General features: G+C 39.7%; 1 protein-coding gene across 1 annotated transcript in view; it reads left to right on the top strand.

Annotated features, from left to right (window-relative positions):
- The first annotated feature begins 14,612 nt into the window (after positions 1-14,612).
- Positions 14,613-23,394, top strand: part of LOC134639976 (VPS10 domain-containing receptor SorCS1-like) — a 48,934-nt gene continuing 40,152 nt past the window's right edge. The window contains exon 1 of the mRNA XM_063491517.1: positions 14,613-15,386. Coding sequence (XP_063347587.1) covers positions 14,697-15,386 — 690 coding nt within the window. The 5' untranslated portion in view covers positions 14,613-14,696. The remainder of the gene's footprint in view (positions 15,387-23,394) is intronic.

Below are 23,394 nucleotides of genomic sequence, written 5' to 3' on the forward strand. Positions count from 1 at the left end.
TGTAAAAGCAGGGTTCCTAGAATTAAATTTCTACCTATAACCACTTTGTTTGGTTAAAATATGTTTTTAAGAACGGTTCACGCTGCATTTGAGTCATGTTTACACACAACAGATTTTCCAACACAGTTAAAGCTTCCTCTCAGGGGGTGGCCATGCGGGCTGATAAAGCAGATCACAAACACAGCACATGGCTTGCATGTGGGTTTACGCAACAAAAGTACTTCAGTTGAGGTTAGCGAAAATGATGGTTTTCAATCAATCATGTTTAACAGTCATGTGTCCATAACAAGACTAAGGCCTGGTGCAGTAGTAGCTTCTGTGAGATGATGTTTTACTGGTGCCCGTTTAAAAGAAGGAGTGAAAAAAACCCAGCTGATGCAGTACAGATGTGATATTGGTTAAATAGATCCTCTCATACACACTCTCTCCTGGTCCGATTGATCGCATCAGATTCCGTTGTTCACATAAAAAGTGACAGAAGTAATTGTGTCTCCGGATGAGAATAGCGATCAAAACCTGGCTCTTTTTCCACCTCTGCACAGCTGATTAATCACTGCGTGAAGTGGGTCTGAATGTTGGATCGCCACTTTCTGAAAGACTCAAAAAGAGAGGGAGGGAAAGGGGAGGTACTATCTGCCAAGCAGTTTAAGCAGGGTGTACCTATTGTCCCTGCATTTGAATAATGCGTTAGAGCTAATGGATCTGTGAGGCTGTTGTTAGGCACAGTGGTGCTGATGTTTATCATTTAGTGTTTTACCATGCCAACTTTGATTGTGATAGCAGGATTTAATCTTAATCATAGATTAAGATTAAAACTGGTCCTTAAGCAGCACTCAGTTAGCCTCATGCTAGTCATGCAATTATTATAATGTCCTAAGACCGCTATGACCGAAATATCTATGAGCATAATTCATGTCCTATAAACCACCACATGCCTTGAATCTAACAAGTGAATCAAGTCTTCCTAAACCACTGCTCTGGCTCTAATATGCAAAAGCACAAGAACCATATAAATCTTCACTTTTTATTCATTTCTTTACATGAGGATAATATGCTCGCAGATGCTTTGATCATCAAAAGGCTACATACTTTGAAAGTGACAGTGGGTTTGTTTGTGCCTCTCACCGCCCCCCCACCCCCCTCACAAAAGATCTTCTTGAAATCATTGTAGAACAACCCAGAGAGTGTTTCTTTTTGTTGCTTAAGCACACCCATGTGAATGTCATATTTTATTCATAAAGTCTGAAAAGTGTGCCACAGAGAAGGCTCAGCTTCCTACGTCAGGCTTCAAAAAAACTGGATGGCGCTCATAAAAGTTTCAGCTCCTTTCAGCGTGGAGAGTTCAGACATGTTGTCTTTAATTATTTCATTTCACATTAAAAGTTTTAAAACATTCGCTCCGTGTCCAAAAATGGGGATATTTCTTGGTGCATTCTGAGGGTATATCCCCTTCCAGACCTTCTAACCCCATTCATAAAACATATGAGAAAGACTGGCAGTTCTCCAGCAACCATATCAGTCTGGCTTTTCTTTTGGTTTTCATTCTTGCTTTATTAGATACAAGCTAAGTTATGAAATGCTAACTTTTCCTCCCCTCTAACAAAGTACATTTCCTGCAAAAGGGAAAAAAATAGTAGTGTTTCCACTGCTGGGGCAAATGGCTTCTTCAAGTCACACTCTGCAGTACTTTCTTTTATAAAAACCCGCTGCTAACAGGTCTCTGAGGACCTGCAACTGGATTAAAGATCAGGTTAGAGCTCCTGGAATTAGGGAGTAAATTGAAACAGATGCATGTTTATGTATTTGTTATGAGGAGATGCACTCCTTTTTAAAATCACATGTGCTTTTCCCCCCCCACTGTCCGCAAATGCTGTATGAAGCTGAAGAGAATTATGAAAACATAATGCTGGAATTCATCATTAGGAAGAGTTTGCCCCAAAATTTGGAGCTTTGATGCCAGCAATATTTCCAATGCTGTCACATCAAAAATGTTCTGAGCAGCCACTGAACTCTGATAGTCTCCCATGTGAGATGCTTGTACCTCATTTGTGACATGTTTCTTATTTCAGTCTTTTCACAACAAATAATGATGAAGTCATGGAGTTAAATAAAGCATCGGTGTTATCACCCTAACAGCCAAAACTGAGACTTCCAAAAATACTCCATTGACGTCACCCTAAAACTGCTCAAACAAATTAATGTGAACCTACACGAGGTTCGCGAATGCACTTCTGATGGCCCTGATTACTGTCTCTTCCCTCACACCTACGATAAAACTCGACTGAGGAGTTTGCAAGCCTTTGTGTGTGCTTTTCACAGAAGCAAATCTCAGAGGAGCAGCGGTACGCTGCGCTATGACAGCCGAGCATGCGACGTCAAGAGTCTCACACTTTCCGTTTCTTTATCTTTCTTTTTTCTTTTTCTTTGAGTACTGAGAATAAGCTGAGTCTTCCCAATTAGCACGTTTCTGAAGAGGTGTTGTGACAGCCAGGGAATACAATTTACAGTTGTTACAGCTTAACTGAAGTCACTGTGAGTGTCTAACAAAGATAATATTAAGCTTGATAATAATTCAGAAGACTATATAAAGCAAAGTATCATGATGATTGATTGGACACGCTCGGATCAAAGGTGGTCTAATCCATACAGCACATCTGTCCAAGCTGCTTAAGCATCCCTCCTGAAATTGCTGTCTGCTGCCAGATAATGTAGACCAGTCGCGAGTCACACCTGCCTATTGTAAGCTTGTGGGAGACCTGAACAGCTTAGCGAAAAGCAGGAAGGAAGTTTGCAATGTGAAAACTCAGAAAAGAAATGTGAGATATGCGCTGATGTTTCCTGGAAGGCTCTATTTTTTATCTGGCAGGATACAATGAGCAACGTGTGGGTGAAAAATGGAATAAATTCGTTTTTACAAAGCTTGCAAACTTGCATTATGGAGTCTCTTCACTAGAACTATGCTCCTCATAGTTATCTCTCAAGCAAAACAGAAGCTCTAGCCACCTCATTTTTCCTCACCTCATAACTAATTTTTTTCACACTGAGAGAGCGTCTGTGAGAAGTAGCTGTATGTCTTCATTTCCATCGAGATTCTTGGGAAATAAATGATGCTACTGCTGTAGACTATATAGGAAAGATGGATGTAGCCATTGTGATGTTATGCATTGGATTATATATGCCTTTTTGAAGCCTTTAGCTATTACCACCCTGTTTTTGTTTCTTCTTTTATAGATTTTTCTTGTTCTGCCCTAAAAACACAAAAGAGCAAGTTGTGAATCACAGTCACACTACATGAAACGATATCCTAATAAAAAGAACAGTTTGCTTTATTAAACAATCCCGAAACCTTCAATTTCAAATATAAAACCAACAGGAAAGTGTTTACTAAGGTTAGACTAAGTGAGCAGCAAGCTTGTTTGGGCACAGGTTTCAGTTCAATCAATTTTTAAGCAACCAGAGCAGCTGCCCCCTGCTGGCTATTAGCAGAATGATTGAGAAACTTCACTCTTTCAGACTCAGAGGCAATGTCCTTTGTTTACATACCTTCTATGACTGGAACACCTTAAAAGACAAGGAAATATAAATCAGTTTGCAAACCCCTGGCAACATGTGGTTGCTAGGTAAAAATGTGTATTCCCCCACCACTTCATGAGTGATTGATGGCTGCTACGAAGAGGGTGCTGCACAAAAAACCTCTTTTAGACTGCTCTGCTCTCTAGCAGATTGCTGCATTCGCCTGTAGTTTACATGGAAGATGCCAAGTTGTCTGCAATCACTCGCAAGCTGCAATCACTGGCTGAGCAAGTATTGACTGGAAACCTGACAAACCAGAAACAGAGATATTTCTCCATTATGGACAGGGACAGCTGGAGACGCATGGTCGAGCAGTCATCCTATAACACTTATTTGAAGTCTGCTTGAAGTCAGCTGCCTGGGGCACATTCACATGTGGTGCATTGTAATGTACATTGTCTCTGTGAATAAGTGTATGTGGTCAAAAAAAGCAGGCAAATGCAAAGGTGCAACTTTTATTTTGAAGGCCAACAGTATCAGTTTCTTGTTTGAGTTCCACTTTTTACGTTTCAGTGGGTGTTTGCAGGCAAGTTGACATCTTACATGCAAACAACGGATGACTCCTGCAACCTGCTTGTGACCAAAGCAGTCAGGAGGTTTTCAGTGCAGTACCAACTTTGTGACCCATTTCACCTCTGGTAACCACTCGCCAACTGTTCAGAAAATCTCACTTTGCACTAAACACCTGTAGTTGACAACAGGGTTACTAGCTGGTCTCAGAGTGTGTGAATCTGTCTGTACAGTAAATCCAACGGTTTGACTAATCCTATCAGAAAACGCACAAAAGCAAAATCTAGAAAAACAAGATGGTTTTTCATGGATTTAAAACTCAAGCTATAACATTAGAGGTGCAGATGGGTACATCATTGCTGGAAGTTCAATTTTAGCTAACACAGAGATATGAAGATGGAATTAGTCTCGTCTGATTCTCAGCAAAGAGGCTTATTTTTAAATGTCAAACATTTTATATCACTGGCATTAAACTTAAAACTTTAAATATCTGACCTCAGATAGCATTAAGACAGAAGGCTTAGGCCTTCCTATGTAAAGTAGCAGTGAGGGATATTAAGATTTGGCTCCATGTCTGCTTTGAGAGAGAGACAAGATTCTACTGTAACTCCTTTAATAAGTTGTCATTAGTTTGTTCTATAATGCATTACTTATAAGCTTTGCAGATTTTATGACTTTTTATTGTTTATTGTTGTAAAGTGGAGCTGGCTATACGTACGCTAACATATTGTTGGTTATCTAAAGACACTTGTTGTTCTCACATTGTGCAGACGAAGCTGTGATCACAATATCCTGTCATTTTGCTGTATTCCATCATTTATGTTTCCCAAATCTCCAAGAAAATAGAGGGAAACATGACAGTATCCTACAGAGGCTGACTCATGAAACTGAACTCATTGTTCTTTCTTGGCGACTCTGCGAGCCGCTATCCACTATCGCATCTTACCAGTGGCATCGGAAACAAAAAGACTCAAAAGTATCGATTTCTATTGGTGCCTTTAATCTTAAATGACAGGTCTCTGTGAGTGCCATTATCTCAAAGAAGCTACAATGAACTCCATTGATTAATTTTGTCTTTTGAAATAGTGGTCTTGAGTCCAGTAAGTATACTTCTTTTGTGCTGATACAGAGAATCGATATATGGCCCTTTGTAATATTGTACTGTTTTTTTTTTTCTTCAGTCAACTTCTTCCTCCACTCAGATTTCATTGAGTCTTGGAAACGATGTAGTCAGATAAAAAAAAGTCTGTCAACAGAATGCACACTGGCATGTTCACAATAGAATCAATTTATTTCACTTACTCTTTCTTCTGATGCCATTTATGAGCATCACCTTTATCATGCTGTCATCCTCCTACAGATTTTTGATGCCAAAAGATTTTAGATGTAAGTACACAGCGATGCAGTTAGAGTGTGGTAAACTATGCTGCAGTGCAGACCACTCCATTATACCTTGGAGAACTGGGAATGGGAGTAAAGAGACTGAGTTATATGAAAGGAGCTGTGCATTTTAGACCTTCAAGCTGATAAATTAAACCTTCATAAGTGGAGATTGACAGCTCAGCTGCCTTCTGTGCTTGGGGAATTCTTGAGGAAGTGCTGCAAAATGCTATACCTGTGTCCCTGAGCTGCAGTGCAGGGTCAGCGCTGGAGGTGGCCACCTCAGCTAGGTGTAAAATGGCCAGTAAATCACAGGCAAAACAGGACAGTGCTTTTGTGTGAGTCCTGTGTGTGTGTGTGACTGAGTGGAGAATGTGTGTAATCTTTCGCATTTCAATGCGCTTCATCCTGAGAGTCCCGTCTCCACAATGAATGCATGATCAGCCAGGAGATTATGTGCTTTCGGGTATCAGGGTACTTTGTGCGCTGCTGTATGTTTGTGCTTATTTTTATGCCAACATTTACGTGTGCATGTGTGTATTTTCGTGAGTGCGTGCAGGTCACCCTGAAGCTGCCAGACCAGATGTGCAGGAGTCTGGACTGTGTGGAGTGATGAGTGGCTCTCTAGCTGACTCTGCAGACTTGGAACAATGCACACAGGTCTCTCCAACTAATGAGCTCTCTATATAGAGAGCATACAGAGAGAGGCTCGACTCTGCCTACAGTTTCAATCAGGGCCTCCATATCTGGCGAGCTGAGCTTTTTCTGCTTGTGCTGGCACTGGACCAAGGAACCTGATACAAAATGCAAATCAGCATCCAGTACCTGAGGTGGTTCCATTTAGTTTGTGTCACAAGGTGGAGAGTGACAGGTTCTTTGGATCAGGATGGAGTAGGCTAAGGAATGCAGAAACAGCTAGGCTATTTTTGTCTAGACTTTCTAACACATAGGAATACACAGAGCCTTGCTTCCTCAGATTTTGTTGCAGAGCACTTTGTATAACTGGGACAGCAAACGAAATCTATTAAAAAAAATTCAAATAACAAATTTCTAACAATAAAATTTAAATGATTCAATGAAACAACACTGTGTCACATTTATAAATCAGAGCGCAAGGACAAAAACGAATAATATGTTTCAACATTGCAAGCCTGTTGTATAGGAAAGTTCTGCTCCCCGATGGGCTTTTAAAACTGACTCCAACTAATATAGGTTACAGGGGCAGAGAATGACGCAGCGCCCCTTGGGGCAAGTGTCCAGACTTCTTACGGAGAAATGACTCTACATTATTCATTTCACCTCTAATGTCTTTGTTTCGCAACAGTGCCTGAAGCAGAGCAGTACCACTACCTTGACTCTGAGACTTCCAATGGGAAGCTTCTAGAAATATCTGATAAGCTCACTCGGTGCATTGAAAAAAAAAAAAAAACAGCTAGAAAAGGATTTTTTTGTTTGCTGGAAATATGCAATAAAAAGTGCTGTGCCAACGGTGTCTTGTCATGATTAGAAGCAAGCAGGGAAAAGCCTTTATCATCACTACTAGCAGCATAATAAAACAGGACATGAGCTGAAATCTAGCCTTCCCAGTAATAAGCATGACTCTAATGAGACCGGGAATTGTGGGCTTTTAACCTTGAGTAAATGTTTTTACCTGCCTTGTAGTTTTTAACCTCAGGGGAAACAGCAGAAAACACCACATCACATGTTTTTTGGACTTCCAGGTACATTAAGACATATCCAAGGTAGGATTTTTTTGCACAACAGGCAGTTTAGAATGCAAATCTACTCTTATGCTAGAAATCATAGCCTGGTAGCAATGTCATAAAATATTCATTTTTTTTTTTTACAGGAATCCTATTCTGTGGTGGTGCAAAATCCTCAGCTTCTGAGAGAGAAGTACAAAGATAGACTCACATACCCTACAGTCTTCCTCTGCCATATCATGTACCTGTCAGGGAAATTACAAAGACTCGTGAGCTCATGTCAAATTTTCAAACGCCTAACCTTTTTGTTTTAGGTTTGTGTTTCTGTGGCAGCACTAAATATATGAGATGCCCTCTAGTATCGTACAAGCTTTCCGTTTTGATCTATGAGGTTGTGATATAAGCTTTGGTTAATAATTGATGTCTGGAAGAATGTCTCTCTCCAGCTACTTCGTATGACTCAAAAATGACGTTCCTGAAAATAAGAAGGGGTCTTTTGCAGGATGAAAATTTTCACTTTATGAATCACTGATGCACTGTGTGGGAGTTCCTACCCCCTCCTTGCTACCTTATTATTGTGCAAAGTTCAGTGTTTTTAAGTTTGCCATGGCCTTTAGACTAGTAAGAAAAGGTTGAGATGACCTCATTAGTGGTTACTGGCTAGCACCTGGAGCTAGTAATGTGTGCCCTGAAGTTTATATCTGTATGCTAAACATCAAAAATGACCTTCTCATTTTCTCTTATGTGTCTCACCATGGTTAATTAATGTCAGGAGAAGGTGGTACCAGAAGACACCTGCTCTGCAAGGTGAAACATGAGAAGAGCATGTTGCTTCCAAAGCTAAGCTGCTACCAAACGTGGTGTAATCCCCACTGAAGAGAAACAGCCAGCAGTCTGTTAGTTTAGTTTAGCATACAGACTGGAAGCAGCGCTAAACAGCTATGTGTCTCTCTGCACCAAACAATGCATCTAAAAAAGGATTCTTGAAGTGGAGTCTTGGGATACCTAAGAGCCTACAGGTAGCCGAGAGGTCAGCAATATAAACAGCTAAAATCCTAATATTATACACAAATACAGATCATTTATGACAATTATGCCCAGATATGTTATCTTGGGGCCAAGAGACATTCTAATTTGAGCTGACATGAAATTACCAAAGGCCTGTTCCTGCTGCTGTGTAGCTTAGCATGTTAACCAGCTTGCTAGCTAGTAATGGATTAACCCCCACCCATTCCACTGGACTAAAGTACTGTTAATTTTGCTGTGCCCAACACCACTCATTGACAGCACAGAGCAGAATGAATGTAACTATAGATTTACTCGAGTAGTTTACTAGAGTATAGATGTAATGTAGTATATTTAGGTTTTCTCATGGTATGAATAGAAATATTGTACTTTATACTTTAACAAATGAGATAAATTACATCATTATAGATCAAGCTACCCAGGAAGTCATTAAAAAGCCATCAACATCGAGTGCCATTCTACATAGTGACCATATTAACTTTAGATAAGGTTATACAAGTTGTGCACTGCTAGTAGATTTATAACTCAAGTAAACAAGCTTTTTTTAAGAAAAGAAATTCGACTTTGTAAAACAAATATCCAACACAGTGTTAGTTATGTGCAACTCATGTGCGGCATTTCTTTTCATTTATTAACCCTATCTTTGATAGGACAAAACACAACACATGAGCCTGACATCATTTTAGATCATTATTTTACACTTATTTCTTGTTAAATTCTCTGAAAAAACACTCTGCTGTCATCCTGTTCTTGTCCCTCTCATTATAACCCTATTAAAAAAAATCTGGAAATGTCTCTGATGAGGAATTTCCCCTAAGGAATTCCATATTTGAACATGTTATAGCTAATGTGTTTATTTGTATAAAAGCAAAAAGAGAGTGAGAGACATGCTGTCTCCTCCTAAGAAAGTCAAGTGAAATGACATTGTCTTGCCAAAAGAGGTATCAGATGAAACAAACTGCTTATGTGTCATTCTAGAGGTCATAGACAAACCATGGATGTATTTCGTTGATTTAGAGGGCCTGTTGTCATGAGCCAGTTTCCAAAAATAGAGCGTATCTTTTCTGCGTGTATTCATTTGTATATTAAATATATAATACCAGAAGCAGATAGATAGATAGATAGATAGATAGATAGATAGATAGATAGATAGATAGATAGATAGATAGATAGATAGATAGATAGATAGATACTATTTAAAACCTAGGAAACAGTTTGAATACGAGCATATATAATTGATAATTACAAGTGTGTGTCACAGTTTGTGGTTCTGCAGCTGGAGGCTGATGAAAAGCTGATCAAAACTGTGACTCCCACTGTGTTGAAATTGTTTGCTTCACCCAGCTAAAGAATAGCAATCAAGCTTAGCTTAAACATTCTCTGAGAACACTTTCAAATGTTTATCTAGCTGGTGTATAAAAATCATGAGGTATTCTCTTACTTGAGAGCTTCTGTCCAGTTGTAAATTACCATGATGATGTCTAAATTAAGCAACAAAAAAAGAAAAAGACACATCACTTTAAGGAGGGGATGCTCACCAGGATGCCTGGACATCTGTCACTACAAAGTGAAGTGGACATGAAATACTTCTAAAAGTTTAATTACAAGCTACATCAGGAGAACTCCAGACCTGCTGTGCCAACATTTCAATATTTCTCTCAGATATTAATGTTTACAGCCAGCGTGCCCTCAACTACAGGTTCAGCTTTCTTTTACTTTTCCCACTTTCGCAGGTTCCTCAGACCACCTGAAGTCATCCCCCAGGAATCAAATTTGTTAATCTAATGGTGGGTTGAATTACCTAGACAGCAGTTTCCAAGGAGTCCATTTTTATAAAAGACTAAAAAAAAAGACAGAAAGAAAAAAACCCGTGGGGCCATTGTCTGCAAACGTGCATGAATTTGTTATCGTAAAATGAACTTTTTCATAAAATGAACTCTCTTTTTCCTGCCTTTTTATGTAGTGTACCTCATAAAGATGACATTTGTTAAAGGCTATACACTCACGCAGAGAGAACTCTCATTCAGCGCTAACATTTCCTTTAACTCCAACACGCAGGTCTGCAAAAACATGATTTAAAAGATATTTCATTTCTGAAAATGGATGCATATTCTATTGAAACGGGATATTAGGCTTGTACATAATGTGATCTTTTGTTGGGTTTTGTTCCAAAATAACCTGGGGACGACACCTTTGTCATCATGGCTGCAATAGTAAACGTGCACTATGGATCACTTACCGTAAAAAATTCTTTACATTTCAAATACTACACTGACAGTCAGCACAGAAGCAAATTACTGAGTCCGTGTCTAAAGCACATCTTATCCAGAAATAACTCTAGGTGTTGTTGATTACATTGTTATTTTTACTAGCAGACCTGAATGTAAACACATTTTCACTGTACAAGAAATGATGCAGTCAATAATGAACACCTTCAATATTGCACAGTTGCTATCCTCCTCCATCAGTTCCTGAATGCTAATTAGCACCTGCATTATCTTTTAATATTTAGTGCCTCCATAGTGTAGTGGTTTACACATTCGCCTAACAAGCAAAAGATTCCATCCTGGGAGGAAACATAAATCCCTTCGGATGTAAAAATCTGTCAAATCAAAAACATGTGGACCTACCTGCTGCGGTGACCCCTTGTGAATGAGGCAGCAGCTGGAAGCAGCTCTGTTGTCTTTTTAAATTTTGTGGTTATTCAAGTCCTTCTAAGTGCTTCAAGTTTGGACCTGTAATGTTAAAATATTCCAATTAATGCAGGATTCTCCGACAAAAAATGAATGCAATGATAAAGCAGGTAAACATTCACTCAGTACATTTGTCTCACACTGTAAGAATACCTTTACTACCCAAACCACTTATGAAAAAGTAGTCCAAGCTACATAATTGTTGATGTTATTCTTTTTTTAATTTAAATTATTCTGCTCCTAGTCCTAACTGTAGCTTTCAGCTAAATTTCCTCAGACCAATAATGGGGTCAGATCAAACACACTGTAGTTAAGCAATAACATCAATGCATTTGGCTCTCTGGCGGGAGTAAAATGAGGAAAAATCTATGCCCTGTAGCTCAAAACATTTATTTCTTAGCATTTCCTCAAACTGTGTGAAGCATGAACTCTTTCAGATGCGGATTAATGACGCTTTTGTGATAATATTAGGCTGCTGTTGTTGTCCTGAGCTCCAATAAGGCAGATTCTGCCCACTGAAGGTTAAGCAAAACATTAGGAAGAATGAAGATTAACATAATGGTGAAGAAGTATGATAATAAGGAAATCCAGCTCGCTGATTACTAAATTTGTGCTGAATAACTAATGGTTTTAAATTAGACCTCATATGCAAGAACCGAAGGTCAGTTAATTAAAGCTGCACCCACCTTACCTGAAATAAGCAGAAACTAGACTTCAGTATACAAAGTATGCATGTGGTAGGTTTCTGTTACTTACACGTTCACAGCATTTTACGCACTGCTTCACTTCACTCACAGCAAAGCAGACACATCAAATCATATATTTGAACGACTCACTGAAAGGTTTGAGCTATTAATTGTACATAGCCTATAGCATTTCAGCGTTTCTTTCAGCGTTTTACCTTATCTCTCAATATTGTAATTGAAATCATTATTTGAAAAGGTGATTTTCTCTTCCTGGTGCCCCCGAGGTGTGTTCAGCATTAATTAAAGTGGATGTCTCAGGTGTCCGTCATCGAACTGAGCTCGGCTATTCCTACCGCAACACCTTACAACGAGGCACGAGTTGCTGCATAACACGTCTGCACAGCAGCTACACTTTTTTTCACCCCTTCTCTTTTATTTTTAGAGGATCACACTTTCATTATGTACATTGAATTACTGGATGCAAAAAGAAAGAGGTTATTTTTCTATGGCAACTGTGCATGACTTTTGCCATATACAGATACTGTTGCTGCCACCCAACACTTTGCAGCACTGAAGGCAGATGTTACCTTTTAGTTTGAGCAGAAGGCTTTAGACAATGTTCTGTGCATGAGTAATGTCCTGACTGTCTTTGCTCCCTTTTTAAAGCTATTATGAGGACTGGAGTAATAAGGACAGTTGTGAAAGTAAACCAGACGTCAACGTGGAAAAGACTAATTTCAGAGATGCCCTATACAGTGCTCTCTTCTTCTTCTGCTGAATTCTATTTAATTAAAAACACAGACTAATCCAGCAACATAGATAGCTGTCACCTCTTTCCTTTGTGTGCTTCTCACACTGCTGGCTCACAAGTTCCCATCATAAAGGCAGGAGCTCAGGGAGCATAACGCAGTTTGTATTCAGTCAGTGTGACAGGCAGCAAAGCAGCAATCTTGTCTGTCGAAAGACAATGATTCCACTCAGCTGCCATGTTGTGCACACAAATGTGCTATACGACATCAGTCCCGAAATCTGTCACCTTGCAGTGAAATTTAAAGTCTGCGAACAAGAGTAAAAGATCCTCCGCGGATATTGTTTTTTTAATGCACAATTTATTTTTGCTCTCTTTCACACAAAGTTGGCTTGTACTTACCACAGTTTTTCTTTTTCTGAGACATCTACAAGTTTTTTTTCCTTACACTTCATCCTCCTACCGTGGCTTCAAGAATGAGTAAAGAAAACAAGACTTGCAGCTCAGGGTTTAATGATTAGTTGGCTATTGGTTTATCCACAGAAAATGACTTTCTCCCTGTGACACAACTGCTTGTTTCATTTATATGAGCTAAAATCAAATGACCCCTGGGTTTGGAAGATTTTTTTGAGATCAAGCAAGTAATTTCAGAATGTCATCTTAGACTAAGATATTGTCATGGCGTCTTTTCACTATTTTCTGATTAAAAACATTTTTGAATAATATGACAAAGTAATCAGTAAACGTAATAAATCTGCTAAATTGATGCTGAGGATAACTTTTTAGCATTATCTATCACAGAGACGTTACAAGCAAAACAAAAGCTAACTAAGCAGGAACTGCTTATCCACATCTGAACTAAGCAGATAGGTCAGGCATTATGATCACTGCATTATTACTGTGAACTCGACAAAGTCAGAACAAGCACAGAAACCCACATGTGTAAACTTGTGGAAGTGTCACTCACACACTCACTTGTACACAGAAAAAAAAGAGACCAGTTTTTTCCATTTTTAAAAAAGGTGTTCTGTATTGAAACAGTTGGACTTTGCTTGAGGTTTTCATTACAGTCGAAAGTTGAGGTTTTTAGCCAGTGTTCTCTGTGATTGAAATTCTCAGTCAGCCATCAATCTGCATTATAGACTGGTTTCCCCTTGTCTGGTGGGGGCTAACTGAAACAGATTGAGACAGCTCTTGCTCACTGCATCACTAATGGCTGGCAATGAAAGACGTCTCTGTGCAGTTGACCCGTATGTGGAACAGGATCACGTCGCAGCTCAGAGCGATGGGGAGAACGCAGCTCAATATAGGGAGTCTCTTCGGCATCACTCACCAGTCAACAGCATCCTCATCCTATTGACTAAATGTTGCCCAGAAATAGAATCTAATCACAGGGTTTGGACAGGCTCTAGTTCTCCTAATGGTCCACCATTAGCTGACTGGAACAAAGCCCAAAGTATAGAGAAATATAACAATATATTTTTGCTGTATGCACTGCATGGCAATAATGGGATCGTTATTATTGCCGTGACACCTGCGCACTCTTCTGTACTTATACTCAACAGCAGAGATCAGAGATGTAGCAAGACTGATTACTCAATCACCTCTGCTTTGAATTCTTCTCATTATTTCCTGTTATTCAAGCCTCCATTAACCCCAAGAAAAGGCCACAGAAAACAGCAGGTAAAATTTGGGGAATATGCATTTTCTCCATTCAGCTGTATTGAATGGATAATACAGGAGCAAAGCCTAAGTGAAACAATTTCCAGCCCATTTTGCAGGCAGGCCACAGCCGGGACATTACCTGCATGACATAATTGACAGTGAACACAGGCAATCTTGTTAATTGATTACTCAGACCTGCTAATGGAAAATGCAAACCCTCATTGTATCTTCCATAAAGCTCCTGTCAGTAACATTTCCTCACAAAGACTGCCAGTGGCAGACCCACTAATGTTTCCAGACTTCCCCCCCAGGGACCCCATACATCACCTTTCAGGCTGTTTTGATTCTGTCCATAATTACCAAGATATAAGATGATTATTAAATCAAATGTTTTATAATGACATACTATCTGTCACACTGTTGATCAGAAATAAACTTAAGTTACACCCAGCCCCTATGCTTGTTTTTATTATTCTGTTGTTCCTTCCTTCTTCTTCTTTTTCTTTTTGTTTTAATCCAGGTTGAGATGATGATGCGGGGTATCGGCCCCGCTCCCCTCTTGTGCAGGATTCAGCCTCCAGCTCCTCCTCTGATGCATCGTTTGCATCAGTACTTGGGAGCACTTGTCCGCGCGCTGCTGCACCTCCTCACAGTACATTCAACCACTTTACCAGGTGATGACAGACACTCGCTCAAGACTAAAAAAAATGATATGTTTTTAAGTAGGAATCAACGTAGAATGGAGACGCGCCTCGGTCACTGCCTTTTTATCATTTTCTCTGAGTGGATTTGGATCTTTACCCTAACTTCCATCCTGGGCGGAACAAAAGCGGAGGTAAGGTGCATTCCCTCTTGCCAGCTGCCGCTCATTTCCGCAGCATTTCCCCGGGAACTCTCGGCGCTGGATTTGACAAATTTTGGAGAGGCAACAGCTGAAGAGTTTCTTAGATTTACCGAGGGGTCGGTCACCCCCCGAAACGAAAGGCACTACGATGCGGAACTGACCGCGAGCGAAGAAAGTTCGTCCAAAGTACAGCCACGGTTTGGGGGAAATATCTCAAGTTCTCTGCATAAAGGCGCCCCAAGCAGTAACCAGAAACTTTCCCAATCTGAAGTGTCTTCACGCGTGTCCTCCCCCTTTCTCAGCAATGTAACCGAGAATAACACAGACGATGGGGGAAATAAAATTGGTGATGTGACGGAAAACGAGGACAGGAATGTGACCAGTTGGAGACGTAGTGCGAGGAGCACAGAGACTTGGTCCGGATTCAGACCCGAGGGCGGGGAGGATGCTTCGGTTTCGGACCAGGAGGAGTTTCACCTCACAAGTTCGACATTTGCGCTCACCGAGGACACGGCTCATAACCAGGCGATGGTGCACTGGTCCGGACAAAACAGTAGCGTAAGTAGTTAATGTGCTCCAGATTTACGCACGGACCTCTTTTTGACGCAGTGTGGTCATCATTCATCCACAGGTCTTATGTGGCAGTAAGACTCATTCAGAGGTTTCATTTAGAGCACGAGTAACGCGATGAAAGATTAAAACTGAGAGCTTGCAGAATTTAAAGGAATCAGTCTCTGCCTTTCAACCTCTCCCTTGCTCTCCCTCTCTCTTTTTCTGTCTGTCTCGCGCACGCGCACATACACGTGCACGCACACCCTATTCATGCTGTTGTTTATTGATCGGCTGACTTGGCAGATATGGTAAAGAAAAAGAAAATAATGTTCTGCACACATAGTTTAAGGGGATTATGCCCCTTTGCTCTTTTGTGCGTGTTTCTCCCATTTAGTCACTCACAGAAGCTCATTTTGCTTTTCCCCGTTTTGGTCAGTCACTCATTTGTAAGTTCTCTGCATACATATGATTTGCAAGATTAAATCAATAAAACTATAATTCGCCTACCACCCATTATATAAGAATGGCTCAGATAAAGTATAGGACGAAAGTTATAATAGCGTAATAATTAAGAATCAATATAATTACAATCATGTAAAGAAGCTAAACCTGGAGTCCTTTAGACTAAAAGACAAATTAAGGATAAATGAAGCATGAAATAACATCTTAATACAATGACATGCTAAAATAAGGACTTGGAGACAAATGGATTTACAGGTTGAAAGATAACAGAATGCTCAGTGGGGGTTATTCCCTGATATCCAGAGGGACATACTTTCTACAGTTTGGACAGATCCAATTTTCTTATGTCTGATTGTGGTTCTGAACTTCAAACAACCTACATGGAGGACATGAGTAAATGTAAAGACACTTAAAACAACAGGGAGCCTTATGGATGGAAGCTGGTGAAACACCGTAGTGCTTTATAGACGAGCAAGTTATTTAATATCTGTAAAATATATATGGAGCTATACCGAGTTTGGCTATAACCAGAATCACTCAGTGTTCTCTTCTTCTTGTTCTGGTCAATATCACAAGCACCAGAATTTGAATGATTTGTAATTGACAAATCAAATTCTCAGCAAGACCACTGAAATACACAGCAGACTAGTCTAGTCTACTGAGAATTAAGCACAAACTGGGTTTTTGATATGGCAATGTTACTCAGCTGAGAGAATGCCGATTTTATGGTGTAATATATTGCTATGATCAAAGTCCAGCACACTCTCACTAATGTCTTTTGCTTAGGCTTGAACTGTGGAAGTAGAGAGCTAAGATTTTTGGACAGTACATCTCTTGTGGCCCTGAGGCAAAGCAGAAGTATTTTTTACCTTGCTTGTCTTTCATGAGTCTCACAAAGTTATTACTCGTCAGACTTATTGTATCATTTGGCTGCACAGGTATGCATAATTCTGTGTCATCAGCATAGCTGTGGAAAGTTCCTATTTGAATACATTACCTCAGTGTTGCTCTGCTTTGACTTTAGGGCAGTTACATCTATTGGCTTTTTTACTCATAGTTCTGATAACGATCTTCTCTCCTCTGTACATAAACACTAGCTAGGATGCCAGAGCCAACTGGTGGTTAGCCGAGTTTAGCAGTAAGCCTGGAAACGGAGGAAACTGCTTCCCCAGCTTATCCAAAAAGTAACTGGTATGATACATCTTGTCTACAACAACAGCAGAAATTTTTTGCTTTGTGAGGCGACTAGAATGATTTCTTAACAGTTTCCTCCCAGTTTGCATTCATTATGCTAAGCTATAAGCCTCACAGTGCACAGTTTTCTACCGCTTGCCAGGAAACTAAATAAGCTTATCATCCATAATGCAGTATAGTTACAGTATAAGATGGGAAGTATCTTGGGGTATCAAAGATCCAAAAGTCATACAGTAATAAAAAGTGATTAAAGTGCTTTTTGTGTATTTTTGTCTGCTTTTAATTAACAGCATTAGTTAGTTATACTCCAAAATCTGTTATTGTATTAAGTCATTTTCAGCAGGATTTGGCACTCTCGTCTTCACAGTTGCATGGCGAACTTTCTGCTTCAACAAATTTCCCCCTTATGCAGAATCTCACCTCGCCTACTCACAGTCTAATGTGTTTGTGTGTGTGTGTGTGTTACTTGCCACACCCTCTCCCCTTCTTTCTCTCTTTCTCCATGTGCGTAAGTGGAGGCCAGGTGGTCACTAAGAAAACGTGTACATTTTCCAGCTGGTCTACTTTTTAAAATAAATCTATTTAAAGCAGTAATCTATTTCAAAATGAAGCGAGTTGCCTTGTCCTAATTAAACATCTTTGCTTAATCTATTAACACTTACAGTTTAGTCATAAGGGCTTTAATCAGGTTCCCTGGAAACAAGAAGACATTTAGTATCACACATCACAGGCCTAAGCAGCCTTGTCTTACAGGCTGAATAAAAGGACACATTTTGTATTATTGACCCTCTCATACAAAGAAAGAAGAACTGTTTAGGGACCCATGTGACTCAGTTTGTATGGGAACCTGCTTTGAGAATTTACACAGTTGTTGTCACATTATATTTGTCATCCATGACATTTTATTTTTTAGCAATGCTCAAAAATGTAGATATTTGTTTGTTGTGCTTGCTTGAAAACTCTGAAATATAATAACTGATGAAGCATTACATCTAAAGAAATTCAGTCAGTTTGTACGGTTTGTGACACACATTGTCCGAGCTTGATGTCGACATGCCTTGATATCTAGTTTTTCTGTGCAGTTCAGGCAGATGCTTTGCTACTTATTTGCTGAAGCCTAGTTGATGGATGGTGCCATTCATTTATCATTTGTCCAATTATCACGGTTCACAAACGAAGCTGCAACATCATTTCAGCTTTTCAATCAACACAAAAAACCAGGCAAAATCAAAAGTAGTGCTCAGTCCATGCTGCTAATTCATGTGGTTGTTGTCTGTCACATTTAGCATTTCAATACCAAGGGTGCCTTCATTAGAGTTGAACAATTTAACTGTAGCGGTTAATTAGCAAGCTTCAAGGACTCTATTAAGAAGAAGAAACTGCAATAAATTGAGATATATTTGAATGTTTGCTTCACGCTGAATTGTAGTGTAGTATTAAATAACTTTCAATGGTTTACCTGCATTAGATAATTTCAATAAACTCTTCAGCACTGGGTTTTTGAGTGGAGCCAAGGGCACAACGTGTTTTGCAGGAGGAATTATAACAGCTTAAATATCCACAGGTGGGTAGTGTTTGATAAACCATATTTGCGTTAGACTTTGTCGCTCTTTATTTGAACAAACCAGGTGTGTGTATCTCCAACAGGCTGCTTCTTATAGTCTGCTTGCATCTTTTTCAGTGCACTGGGTCTCTTCCAACACGTCCTCCGGATAAACGATTGTGATCAATCTGTTGTTTCAGCCGTCATAGCACGTCATCACCATTCCTGGCTTGAGACAGGGATGCTGGAGTAAGACTGTTATCTAATTTTCAGAATTTGCTTTAAAATAGAGCCTTTTAAAACATTAAACACATATTTCAAAGTTTCATTTTGTAGGTTATAAGGGTGCCTAAAGGTAGCGACTCTCTCATTTGAACAGCTGTTTTCCAGGGGAGGACTGTCTCTTCTCCTCTGTTTAGTAAAATAGAAAAAGCATGTTAGCTGAGAGCTTAGACTGAATTTTGGAATCTACAATATGGATGGAAAAATTGTGGCTAAGGCTTACAGCAAATATTTCAGTTCACTGGCTTATAGAACATGTATAAATTGGCCAAAACATATACATCCACAGAGCACAGGTAAACCAGCAATATATAAGGTAAATCACTGAAAACTTGCAGTTTTAGTCACACTAAATAAAATACTTATTTTAAAAACATGCTTGCTGTAATTTATAATGGATCTTTTCATGGCAGCCATGTGGAAAATCAGACTGGAATTTTGGTCAGCAGTGTTGGTAAAAGTGCAAGACAGGTGACCAGAAGTTAATCAGGTAAATAGTCAGGCATCGTGAGTCCCCATCAACTAAACATTTAACTTCAAATGATGTGGAAAAATCACAAAAACAGTGCGACAGAGGCAGCACTGCAAATTACTTCTGCAGAATATTGCAGGATTGGGCTGTGTGGGTTGCACTCAATTTATCTGAACAAACGAGGTGTTAGTTTAATGTTGAACGTTGTCATTTCAGAGGGTATGATGTTCAGGTTGCGTGTTGTCCTTGTGTTCGAATGGCTTCATTCAGGTGCTCTAGTTTCCTCCCACAGTCCAAAGACTAGCAAGGTGAATCGGAAAGTCTAAATTGCCTGCAGGTGTGAAAGTGCTTGTCATTCTGTTTCCCCCGTGAGGCTGTCAAACCTGTCCCAGGCCTTACCCAGGTTACGCTGGGATACGATCCAGCATCACATGACCTTGAAAACATCTGTTCCGTTTTATTTTCACTTTATCCAGCTGTTACACTGAAGAAGAAGAAGAAGAAGAAGAAGAATGCAGGATGCACGGTGTGTTATTTGTTTTGTGAAGGAAAAAGTTAAAAGCAGAAAATTATTGATAGTGTTGTTAGTAGAAAACACATATTTTTCCCCACCCTTCCATATTTTCAAGGTCAGGATAGGGAAGAGTGCTACGACGTCCAGGAAAATTCTCAAACATTTTTGTCCAAAAGAACGCTTAAATTACTAGTAGATAGATAGAGAGGCTCCTAATACATCTCCCAGTCCTTGAGCTTTTCAGGGGTTAAGACATTTAACGTGGTTCATAACTATTTTATCATGGTCAAGCTTCATGGCCTGCTTCTGGGTGCTCGAAGCCTTCTGTGCATGTAGTGTTGAATTTCTCTGTGCTTCTCTGCTTTGAGCAACCTCAAGGAGAAGCTTCGCAGTTCATGACAATCCATATTTTCAGCTTTCCCATTTTTGTAGAGGGCATCCTCCTCTTCATAGATCACGTTCTTGATAGCTTGGTGCGCAGCTTCTCCTCATCTGCCTCATTGAGTTTTTAGTGAATTGTCTCATCCGCTACTGCGAAACTGGAGGCTGGCCAGGTATGCAGTCAGTCACCAGTTTCATCCGAGTTTTTAGTCGTTTCTATGACTCACTGACTGAATCACAGATAAAATTTTGTCATTCTCCAGTTCCACTTTATGACTGTCTTCTGTGCCCTTGAAAGTCAATATGGGTAAGCATCACTACAGTATCTTTTTAACTTTAATGTTGCTGAGCTGAGTCTTTGTGTTTGTTAGGTTTGGGCTATAAAAATGATGAGATGAGCAAGCCATTTGTGTATTCACTGTCAATACAAACATCTGTCCTATAATTCACCTTTATATGTATATAAATCTCTGCTGTCACATGAAAAGCGTGAGTCTACCGCACCCCAACTACATAAACCTGAAAACAGAAGATAAGATTTAGGGTTACAGATATATTTAAGTTTGCCAGCACCTGTTTTTTTGAGGATAAATTATCAGTTAAATTTGTGGTTTCAGTCATACTATCAGTGTTACTAAAATGATGTGATTACCCAAGATAATTAAGGAATCAAAAGCAAAATGTTGGTGTTAGAGCACTATGGAGGTATGTAAATTAATACATCAAAATTAAGGCTGGAAACTTCATGCTAATAAAACAAATAAATAAATTTTGAGGGTGCTGAAAAATGTGAAAGTCATATCTCTTTCCTTTCTAACTTCCAGGCCTCTTCTTCTCTGTTTTCCCATATATACCATCATCCCGGAGCCACAACGAGAATACTGTGTTTGCCCAAAGTGCGATATTTTCAGTACAAAGCTGGCCTTATTCAAAGAAAATGCTAATGTATCAGCACCAGGAATATGCAGGATAAAATTGGATGAAATAAGCAGTATATGGTGAAAAAAAACTGTTGTGTGGACCTGAAAAAACTGTCAAAAATAAGTGAGACATGCAAAGTGTTGGAAGGAAAATAAATAATCATATTTACCAAGATGTTGCATTTTTGGTTTGATGTAAAGGAGAGGAAAGGCACAGCAAACATGCAATATTCCATGTTTTTAAGAAAATGAGCACACGGGTCAGAAAAAATTCAGAGGTCTTTGGACCTTATCCAAAATTAGCTCATCATTAATAAATGTAATAAAGCAAAATAATGCTGTCATTCTTTCTTTCTTTAAATCTATACTCATATAAGTCAATGCTAAATTAAATCTTAATGAATAAACAGTGACATGAAAGGGATTTATGACTTCACATCTCCCTGTTGATCAGTTTGACACAATTTCCTGTCCCATTTCTATCAAATGCCATATTGAAGTAATTACAAAAGAAAGTGCAGCTTTCTCTGCAGCAAACTCTAATCTAGATCATATTGCTGCTGTTTTGCCATTTTTATTTGTGCTGGGTTCAAAAACTAGTCCGACCATTAACATCTTTCCACTATTTTATCTCGCCTATGTAAATTCTGTCTCTTCAGTAAAGCATCACAAACAGCAAACAGCCTGTTGACATGCTCAGGTATCCTCAGACAGCCCACTGACCGACGCAGCCAGAATGGACCTCCACCAGCTCTGCTCACTCCTGGCTGGGATGTGGAGCCCGAGGGGTTGGTGTAACGTTTCGGGAAGGGAAACATCACACACATAAATAAATTCATGAAATACATAATGATAGGAATCGCAACACCATGACTTAGCATAAGACAACCGAAGACAACAAATTCATTTTTCCTGACAATTTATGGCTGTAGTACTGCCTGTACTGCATGGATAAACAGAGAGACTGTTTTTTTAAAGCTCAGCACTGCACAGAAACTACTGGCAGGATGAGTTCAGCTCTGCCGAGCCACCAAGCCTTCCTGTGGTGAGGTTCTCTTACGCCTTGAAATCCTGCTGAGTGTGTTTTTTTTTATTGGCAAGCTGCGTTCCCCTCCTGGGTTTCCTTTCTTCTGCACCGAGTGTGGTCTAACAGAGCAGAAATTCCAAATTCAAATCAGGTAACGATCTTATTCTAGACAAGGATAAAGTTAATTTGCCGGGAACAATGCATAATGAGATCTCACCTCTTTCTTTGTTATATTTTTTTCCTTTTTTTGTCACAGACACATCTTTTTGTTTGCACTTCTTTGTGTTTGCTTAAATACAACTTATGCTGTGCAGGTCCATGCTATTGTTATGTGTGCTCTGGCTGTTTCCACTGTGACTCAGTGTTGTTTCATGAGCAGCTGCTAAAGCTTCAGAATAATTGGAGTACCAGTTGGTAAGCAAAGAGTTGGCCTATTCATTTGCACAGATATCTTCACAATTAATGTTAAAATTACCGCTATATTGTTGAAGTGCTATTTGAGTTGTCAGCTGCTTGGTGTGCCTCAGTGCCTCAGTGCTCCAGCTCAAACACTCTGCCAGTTGGTTGCTGCTGTCAATATTCTTTTGTCGACCATTGCTCAGTTTGCACCTCATTTTGTGGTTCAGAACACTTTCATTTTACAGTGGCCACCTGCATTACTTGTTCATATACCATCTGGCTGCTTCAAGAAAAGCCTTATAATCAAAACCATAACTTTGATTTGCTCACTCCAGCTCTCCGTTTTGGATTTACAGTGATGCATTTTGGCAAACAGAAGGATCAGCTGTTTTACTTTATTTACATCAGAGGAAACACATTGAAGAGTCCAGGGAGCTTTTAGGTTTGTCAACACACTGCCAATTTTTTACCTTTTCACTCAGCACTTCCAAATTTCAAAGTGAGTGCTGAAGATTTAAAGGGAGTTTGAAAAAAAAGAAAAAGACAAATCCTCCTCGCACAGCGGGCGTAACTTTTTGGCTGAGTTGGAAACCTACCCACTTGCTGTCTAATCTTGCTTGCATTGATCAGACCCCCTCCTCGTGCACACTGAAGCTCACAAGCTTAGCATGCTGCTGCAACCCAGCTGCTGAACTAGCCTGGGCGTTCATTTATGGTGAAGAAGCAAATGATGCGAGAGCTTAAGCTGAAAGAGTAAGGAAGCCGTTTCAGATGACTTGCCAACCGAGCTTCTACTTCGACACAGTTCCGTTGTCTCGGC

The sequence above is a fragment of the Pelmatolapia mariae genome, linkage group LG13 (genome assembly GCF_036321145.2).
Source record: "Pelmatolapia mariae isolate MD_Pm_ZW linkage group LG13, Pm_UMD_F_2, whole genome shotgun sequence".
Classification (NCBI taxonomy): domain Eukaryota; kingdom Metazoa; phylum Chordata; class Actinopteri; order Cichliformes; family Cichlidae; genus Pelmatolapia; species Pelmatolapia mariae.